This window comes from Leptonychotes weddellii, chromosome 1, assembly GCF_054177405.1.
Source record: "Leptonychotes weddellii isolate Sample4059 chromosome 1, ASM5417740v2, whole genome shotgun sequence".
NCBI lineage: Eukaryota > Metazoa > Chordata > Mammalia > Carnivora > Phocidae > Leptonychotes > Leptonychotes weddellii.
Window position 1 is genome coordinate 125,938,135 of NC_138369.1, and position 9,832 is coordinate 125,947,966.

General features: G+C 38.3%; 1 protein-coding gene across 1 annotated transcript in view; it reads right to left on the reverse strand.

Moving 5' to 3' along the window:
• ATP13A5 (ATPase 13A5) overlaps positions 1-9,614 on the reverse strand; it is a 68,820-nt gene extending 59,206 nt beyond the window's left edge. Inside the window, exons 1-4 of the mRNA XM_081814236.1 lie at positions 9,160-9,614; positions 8,868-8,938; positions 8,683-8,763; positions 3,264-3,333 (exon numbers count right to left, since the gene is read on the reverse strand). Of these exons, the coding sequence (XP_081670362.1) occupies positions 3,264-3,333; positions 8,683-8,763; positions 8,868-8,938; positions 9,160-9,288 (351 nt within the window). The 5' untranslated portion in view covers positions 9,289-9,614. The remainder of the gene's footprint in view (positions 1-3,263; positions 3,334-8,682; positions 8,764-8,867; positions 8,939-9,159) is intronic.
• Between the last annotated feature and the right edge of the window lie 218 nt (positions 9,615-9,832).

The window sequence follows — 9,832 nt, forward strand, 5'->3', positions numbered from 1 at the left end:
GTCCTGGGATGGAGTCCCTCCTTGAGCTCCCTGCTCAGCAGGGAGTCTGCTTCTCCCTCTCCCTCTGCCCTCCCCCCCACTCATGTTCTCTCGCTCACTGTCTCTCGAATAAATGAATAAAATCTTTAAAAACAAAAAAAAGGAAAAATATTTTATCAATAACAAAGTCTAACAACTTATCTTTTTAAACAATATTTACCCATAACGGAGGAGAACCATGATTTAGTCTCTTTTTAAAACAAACTTCAACTTTGACCATTTTTATTGCATTCCTCATGTGATCACATGCTGCAGATGGAGTCAAGGTGTGTGAGGAAAATGCAAGACTGCACTTGTATCCAGGTCATTTAAAAATAACAGACTCTCCATGTCACAGGTCTTAGCAAGATGCTTTGAGAGTCAGTCAAGTCAGCACAGATCTGCCCTTGAACAGAGAGGGATCATTGTACCCAAAGTTGTGGTGAAAACCATGGGTGGAATGTATCCCCAGCCCAAAGCTGGCCATCCATGCACATAGTTTTTCATCTCTTTATAAAACCTTTAACTTTTTTTAATCCCTCTATTGTCCCCATTTTGGTCCTGCTGACCCCACTATTAATAATGATAGCAGAGAGGGCAAACCTGAGGAGCTAGAGTCATATATGTATACACGTTGCGTAAATTAAAGAGCCCGTCTGAGCAAAACAAGGATTATTTTCTAGATGAAGTGCTCTTTATGATGATTATGAATTAGATGAGATATTATCTAAAGCCAGTGCCACTCTTTTTTACCTCTACTTTCTATAATTCTCTAACATGTTAAATAAACTTCTCCTTCAGTCCCCAAAATGAACTGACATCCCATTAATAAGTTAATAGGCTGTATCTTACGAGTTCCTGAAACCCTCGGATATATTTTGTACATTAACAAAGCTTTTGTTCCTTAATGTTTCTTATTTTTCCATTGCAACATGCTTTCCTTACAAATTATAGCTCTTCTGTCTGCTTGGTATAAAATGCTCTAATTGTAGATTATGCACTAATGATAATATGATTTTGAGTTTACATAAACTCAGTAGAAAATTGGTTAAATACTTCTTGTATAAGAAACAACACCATCATAATTAATTTAGTTCCCTTATTCAATGTTCTTTTGAAACCAAATATGACATACTTTTATCTGCTTTTTTCCTACTAAAGGCCTAGTAAGTAGGCGGAGAAAATACTACCACCCCTTTCAATATAGACCAAATTGACACCTGGGGGAATCTTTGGCAGTTTGAAAATGAATAAGAAGTTTAAAAAGCAGCCTGCTTTTTGATAGTGGATGAGACTGTGCATATGTGGAGGCATGGGGTAGATGGGAAAATCTCAGTACCTTCCAATCAACTTTTCTGTGAACTTTAGATTGCTCTAAAAAAAGTCTAACAAAACATTATTTTGAAAAACATGACCATGCTAAACAAAATGTCCATCATTGTGAATTAGAAATAGATTAGAAACATGCAGCATGGAGAGGAGGCTGGCATGATCAGCCCACTGGGTTCCACACAAGTACTGGAGAGTGATGGCTAGGAGCTCAGTTCTACGGGGAATAAGACCAACAGTGTCCCACAGTTGGCAGGGGACCAAACCAGACTTGCCTCCTGCCCCAGAACAGAAGCCAAGAAAAGTCACAACCTAGCAGAGGGTGGAGTGGGAAACAACAGAGTTCATGGTGCAACTGTGAACTTGGCCAAACCCCAACTAGCTCAGGGCCTATGTCTACTAGATCCTGGGAAACAGAGCCCTAAACCCCAGGAGAGACCCTGGTTCTGAACTGGAAGCTATGGGGACCACTAAGAGGCAGGCAAACTCAGAGCCACCTAGGAGGGCGAGTGAACACAGAGAGAAAGAGAGAAATGGAGGCAGGAGAAGTCCCACTTAAGGGGAGCTCACCACCACCACCACTAATAATAATAACTTCAAGGAACCCAAAGAAAATATTCCAAAAAAATAAATAAATAAACCCACTAACAAAGAAAAAAGTCATTCTCAAGAAAATTGACATAATAGAGTAACATGAGAAAGACCAAACTAATACATTGAAAGTAGTCAAAAAGATCATAGAGGTAATTGTGTAAGACTGTTGAATCACAGACCTGTACCTCTGAAACAAATAACACATTATATGTTAAAAAAAAGGAGAAGAAGAAGAAGAAGATAGTAGGAAGGGAAAAATGAAGGGGGGGAAATTGGAGCGGGAGACGAATCATGAGAGACGATGGACTCAGAAACAAACTGGGCATTCTAGAGGGGAGGGGGGTGGGGGAATGGGCTGGCCTGGTGATGGGTATTGAGGAGGGCACGTTCTGCATGGAGCACTGGGTGTTATGCACGAACAATGAATCATGGAACACTACATCTAAAACTAATGATGTAATGTATGGGGATTAACATAAGAATAAAAAAATAGTTAAAAAAAGTAATGATGTAATGTATGGCGATTGACATAACATAACATAATAAAATAAAATAAAAAGTTCAGACTATCTGAGAAAAAAAAAAGTAATAACATTTCCCCCAGCACCACCACCATTACAACCACCATCAAAAACGTAAGAAAACAAAACAAATGGAAAAACATGAAACAGGAATCTGTCTCTCACACTGGGATTGGATTTTTTTACGTGGATTTTACTTTAAAACAAGTGGTTGTTGAAAAGGACCAGTTAGAAATCCTGGAATAGGGGCCCCTGGGTGGCTCCGTTGGTTAAGTGTCTGACTCTTGATTTTGGCTCAGGTAATTACCTCAGGGTCATGAGATTGAGCCCCACAATGGGCTCCATGCTCAGTGGGGAGTCTGCTTGGGATTCTCTCTCTCCCTCTGCCCCTCCTCCCACTTGGATTTTCTCTTTCTCTCTCTCTCTCTCATGTAAATAAATAAATAAATCTTTTAAAAATTCTGGAATAAAAATATATATATTTATTGACCACTACATCAAAAACTAATGATGTACTATATGCTGGCTAATTGAACATAATAATAAAAAATATAAAGAAAGAAATATATGTCTACAAAAAAGAAATACCAAAAAAAAAAAAGAAAAGAAAAGAAAGCCTCTATGGACAGGAAAAGCATAGACTAAAGACAATAGGGAATAACAAAAGGAAGTTATATGAAACACAAATTTTGTTCAGATCAAATTATCTATATGTTGCCTAAAATTCCCCTGAGTACCAGGAAGTCAAAAGTAAAGGACCAAAAAAATGTTTTTCAAAAATAGATGAAAACAGTTAGTTACCTGTTTAACAAGCAGCTTCCATATGGGCTGGACTTCTACCTCAATGGCATTGGGCCCGCACACTAATCTTCTGTAGGAGAATGACCACTTATTAGTACCACAACTACAACTTCATTGGTAAGTGAGTATAAGCCAAACTAAGCAAAAGTCACTGCTCTACCCTCTAGGCACTTTGTGCCTTTAATCGAAAATTAACGTACACATCATAAAATATTAACATATTTTTAAAATAAAAGTGCATGATAGGCAAAGTTGTTTTTCTAGTTAAAAAATATCTTAAGTACAATGTAACTCAAGAATCAAAATGAAGTTAGTAAGGCATTTTGAGTTATTTTTTAAATAATTCAATTATATTTTAAGAACAGCTAAAAACACAGATGTGAGGATGTTCCTAGAATTCTCAGACATTCTAGATTGCTCTTAATGGTAGAGATCAAGTCCATCTTACCCTGGTCTCTTTAGCACGTAGGACAGGCCTTTAGTATATGAAAATAAATACATGAAAGAATGAGCCAATGAACTGGAAGAGGATATATGTTCTTCACACTGACCCTTTATAAATTCACACTATGTACGTTCTAAAAAGAAGCTCTTGTGTTTGTGTAGCATTTTACAATTTACAGAGTTCTCACACAAGATTTTCTCATCTGATTGTCACAGTGGTCCAAAGGAAAGGAACAATATCTCCATTTTGCCAAAGGGGAAAACCTATTCATTTGGGTGTTTTGCCAAAAGTATGCGTATCTATTATTAATTGTGACAATACAACTTTTAAGCAGAGGTGACTGCCAGAAACTGCACTTAGCCTTTTATATGTATTATCTCCTGTAATCACCATGCCCCTATGAGATTTCATATTATCCTCTTTATTATAAAGAACACTGAAGTTCAGATAAAGTCAGCAATTCTCCCAGAGTCTCAGAGCTGGAAAGAAGCAGATCCAGGATTCACACCCTGGTCTCCATGCCTCCACTTCACACTACGTGAGCATCAATGGTGCAATTTGCATGATGGGTTCTTGATCTAAGGTGCGACATAGCTGAGCCCAAGTTTGTCTGACTTCCAAGCCATGCCTTTCCAAGTACAATTATTGCTTGCACGGGTCCAAGAGGACTCAAACTAGGGTCTTCTGACTCCATGTGTGAAAACACTGAGGTGCAGGGATGCTGGAAGACAGAAAGGTCAAACAGCATGTGCTATTGGGTTTGGAATGTCATGTGTCCCCAAACTTCACACTGGGAAGAGACCATCACTCAAGCCACTTTGGTGCTCAGGATCCTTTCTGGAATCTGTGGAAATAACCTGTTGTTGTCGAAGTGTCAGAACTTCTCAAAATCCCAAACTTGGTCTTCTCTCTTTTTTTCTCTCTCTGCTTGGAATGCCCTTCCCACATTCTTCAATTTATAAAGGCCCACTCAGCCTTTGAGAGTCAAATCTGATGATACAGCCTAATGGTGGAGAAATTTGAGATCTAACAGACCTGGATGTGAATCCAGCTAAGCCTTTGCTGCTCCCTAGATCTGGAACCGGATTTCCCCACGTCTTTGCATAGCCACTCTCTCATTTCATTCAGGTCTCTGTTCAAATAGCACTTCCTTATTGGAGTTTTCCTTAATAATTCTATTGAAAACAGCCACCCTGATACTCAAATCAGATTCTCTTTATCTCCTTACCGTATCTCATTTTTCTCTATAGTGTGTTGATAATCTGACATTGCACCTTATTTTTTACATGTTAGTAACCATGCAACAAGAGACTGTATCATTCCCTATAATATAGGCTTCTAGAGGACACTGATATATCTTGAATGCCTAAAACAGGGCCTAATACATATAATGCACTCAAGAATTATTTGTTGAATGAATGAGGGGTGAGCTTCGGTTCCCTTACCTATAAAATGGGTTTGCCAATACATTCCTGATAAAATTGCTAGCAGTAACATATAATATAAACACGTAAAGCATTTAGCATAAGTGCCAAGGGCATGACAAGCTCTCAATAAATGCCAGTTATCTTTCAAGTCTTCCTTGGTCCCACAGGCACAATTAACTGTATTTTTCTCTCTTCCAATATGCCTCCTTTTCTTAGTGATAGCAGGCACCTCTTTGAATTATAGCATATAGTTATATATCTTTCTCCTCAAATTTCTCAGATCCTCTTTAGTGGCAGGGATGGAGCTTTTCAACTGTTTTTCTAGCATCGAGAGGCACATTGTATGACAGAGAATGTTCTCTAAATATTGGAATTAATTAATGAGGACATTTGTGAGCCATGTCTAGAATTTTCTCTCCCCTAACAAGGCTGAAAACCCAGTTTATAGAACTACAGAAGCACACAGTTGTGGAAAGTCAGTTTAGAAAGAAACAAGGCAAGTGCCCGATGTTCTTCATCTTTTTCTGTCTGGTGAGATGGTTTCTGGTGTTACTATCAAAAGGAGAGGAGCTCAGCTCCCGTGAGGACTGAAACCCAACGGATTAATAGGAGCCTATAGATTATCCTCTTTAGGGCTTGTCTGAGCCACATTTGGATCACAGCCTGGCATGCCCCTTGCTGCTTGATATTTTCCATTATTTCTTGCCAAAAGGTATTGTGTATTTAGGGATCATGTACTCATCTCAATCTGAGCACAAGCCAAGCAGGATTTTCAGGGACATTGACCAATGGCTGAGCAACCAGAAGGAATGGAAGGCTTGAAGCTGGGTCACGTGAGGAAATTTCCAAGGAACAGAGGAGATTACACATCCTTACTTTGGAAATCTGACAAGACGGCAAGGAAAAGGGGCCCTAGAATTATTCCAGGTGGCCTTATAGAACTAAATAGGCTGAATAAAATTATGTAGACTTGCCTAACATTCAGAACTATCCATTAGGGGGATAATTTCTTTGGAGGCAGAAGGTCCCTCTCCAAAAGAGATTGAAATATTTCTTAACAGGGAAGCTGTGGAGGGCATTTCTGGGTTGGCTCTGAACTGCACTTGAAGGATCACTGAGCTTTCCTGCAACCATTCCACAATAGTAAATCTGTTGGGATGTATTTATTTCTGAATAACCAAACATGAATGAATAGGAATACTTTCTTTTGGGATGGTATATGTCCCTTTTCAATTTGATTATTTGTTCATTCATTCATTTATTAATTTATTCACCAAATAATTATGGAGAATATGCTGTGTGCTAGGCACTTTAAGCTCCAGATGGTGAAGCCTAGAGTGGGGGGTCCTCAAGGAGGTAGGAGGACCATGTCAGAATCACTGGTGAGCTTTTTCAAACCACACATGACCACTCTGATTCCATTCTGATAAGTCACCAGTGGAGTCCTTGGCAGGGAGGGAGACCTGAAGTTTTCTAAATAATTAATGTTAATCCAGGGGGTTCTGACATGACCTACTTCTGTGAACTTTGGAATTTTTAAGGAGCAGGCTTATAGAATTAGAAAAAGTTCCCAGGCATCCAGTTCATGAGTGAATGAAGATAGGAGCAAGGGATCTCCTAGAACAATTTTCTTCCTGAGGCCCCCTGAAAATTTCTCTTCAGGATAATGTTAATCTCTCCTGATGTCCTGATTTGCCTTTTTGCTACTAAAAAATGACAGTTACATAAATGTGTGCATTTTCCGTCTTTGCCTGGCTGCTAGGAAGCCTAAAAAGAACATTTTATTTAGACTTTGTGGCTTTTCATTATCAGAGAGTTTTGTGATCCTCCTTCTTTTATTTCTCATGTTGCATCCTTGCTTTTCATGAAGGCAAGCTCATATCCATTTAGGAAATTAATCTGATATCATGCAACCAACCAATCCATCAATTGCATTTAATTTTTTTAAAAAATCCCTAGTCTTACACTAAAAAATTAAGGGTGGAAATAGTTCACATTCTACTTACTCCCTTTACTGTCCAACTAAAAAAGCCCATAAATAAAATCTGCCTATATATTTATGAGGAGATTATCTCCTCTATTCTTCATATTTGGGAAACTATACTCTTTGTCTTGCTTATTAGATTGTCAAGTTCTTTATTGCGTGGACCAGATTTAAATTTAATTATGTATGATGTTTATTAAAGCTTGGCCCTTGATAAATAAGGACAAACATGAGATAGCTACACTGATGGACAATCTTTCCTGTGGAAATAGTGTCCTAGGCAAAGGCAAAGTATATCTGCGATAATCAACTAAATTTCCTAAATAGATCAATTCTTTGCACTCCTGGTGCTTAATGCAACTAAACCAGTATGTTTTAACGACTTTGAAAACATTATGTGTTTCAGTTTATTAAGTATTGCATTTGAAATCTTATATAATGATACTCTTTTTAAGGCATTTTGCAAATATTGTCAAAGTCTAGATGACTTTTTCATTTTCAACATGTTCAGGCAGGATGAAAACTTTAAAAACAATAGGGGTGCTTGCTAAAAGTGCAGTTTCTGCTCTCACTACTACCCTTAGCTCCTACCTACTAGATCAGAATATGGGGGTGGAGGCCCAGAACCTGTATTTTAGGTACCAGATTGCTTTTTAGCTTGAGAATTTGTGTTTCTGATGGACTGGAAAAGGGCAGGCAGGAAATGTCCTTAAAATGGGCAAGAAATGAAGGTGATTATTAAGATTCCGGGGAAGGCTTGCAATGGTTTACTTTCAGACTCACCAGGATTCACCATTTCAAACTACAGATGGGAAGCCAGAATTCAAAATCTCTGTGGGTTAATGAGGAGCATAAGCATTTCTATGCTACTATTACACTATTATGTCCTAATCTATGTGCATTTATAGATCTCATTCTCACAATTGTACCACTATTCTTTGTCTCTCTTTCCCAATAGTCAGTGAATGTCTCTGGGGCAATGACTAAGCCTTATTTATCCTTAGATCCCTAGTTCCTTGTAGAGTGCCTGGTGTAGTAGAGGTATTCACTCAATAGGTCAACAAATATATTCTTATATTCATTCATTCCATAAATATATATCGAACTTCTACCATGAATCAGGCACTGTTCCAGGTGCTATGAACACAATGGTGAATGACACAACTACCTGAGCAAACAAAATCCTCATCTCTAGGCTGTTTCTTTATAAGAAAATGCAATCATAATATTGTCTTTCTGTCTCTCAGAGGATTGAGAGGATGATGAAGCAGATGTCTATGAAATGACTCAAAATTTTTTGAGGAAAGAATAAAAAAGACAACACAGAGGAGACTATTGCACAGTCCTGAGGGAAAAAAATTCAAATATCATTTGATTGGCTTTTCTTTTTAATAAGTTTGCCTAAAATAAGAACAACTTAAAATATGTCTTTGTTGCTGATAAATAAACTGGGATTATATGAAGCTGATGAAGCATTATGCCAACAGTTCACTGATCATAAGTCATTTGATATCTCAATTTCTACTGGCAGAGTTTATTCTCAGGGAGTGTCACAAACCCTACCTGACCTCTTGTTCTTCACTGGTCAGGCCCAGTCCAAACGTGTGGTGGATGTCATGGCAGGAGTTGCTATCTTCCAGTAGCCTAGGATGTGGTCAGGACAAGAAGCATGCTCTAGATCATGGCATTCAACAAATCAGTGTTCTTCCCTTATACCCTGATGAATGCTGAGAAAAAGCCAAACTTACCCAACTTTCTGAAACCTCTTCTCCAAGTAGTCCCAAATGTACCTGATTTTTTGCACTTGGATACATCGCAGCTGCAATTACAAATGTGATAGAACAAGTGTCATTCACAAAGTAAAGCCCATGGGGGGAGGTGAGAGCTATTTGTCCCAAGTCCCCACACCACACTCACTTTCCTTGATACCTTGTTGTAATTCCCAGTCCAGCACCGTGACATTCAGAACTTCCATCCAATAAACATTTGCATTATTCTTTTTTAAAAAACATGCCATAACATTACATCAAAATTACTTACTTTTAATTCTGGCTTCAATACGGCTTGGTTAATGACAGAGTGGCGGTCAGCCACCAAGGGTTCTTCTGGGTTCTTGCTCATAGGAAACTTCAGTGTGGATAAGTAAAGGCATATAACCTTCTTCCTCATATATCTTTGAAATTCATCCTAAAGAAGACAATCCAGCCCATGAAATTCTCAAATGTTGTTTATTTAATAAGGCAGTCAAATAAATACCTACCTAGACCAGTGGTTCCCAAAGTTTTGGCTATAGACAGGAGCATCAGCATTATCTTGGAACTTGCTAGAAAAGCAAATTCTCAACCCCACCACAAGCCTACTGAATCAGAAATTCTGGGACAAGGTCAGCAGTCTGTGTTTTAAGGACCCTCCATGTAACTGATTTGCATTAAAATTTGAGAACCACTGTGCTAGAGAATAAAAAGAAAGACACACTTTACAGGAAAGTTTTATATCCAGAAAATATTTTACAGCTATCTTAAAAATGACATTTAGGTGTTTAAAATGTCTACTTTCCCCTCAAAATATGTATTCTTAAAAAACTGAACTATCCTTCCTGTGTTATGTCTTTAAGAGTTATAACACTGACAGCCCCTGCTTGTGTAATGGCTAAAGGCATTGAGAATTAGCCTGACATGGTAGAAACTTCCCTAGGGTGACATGGAGGACAATG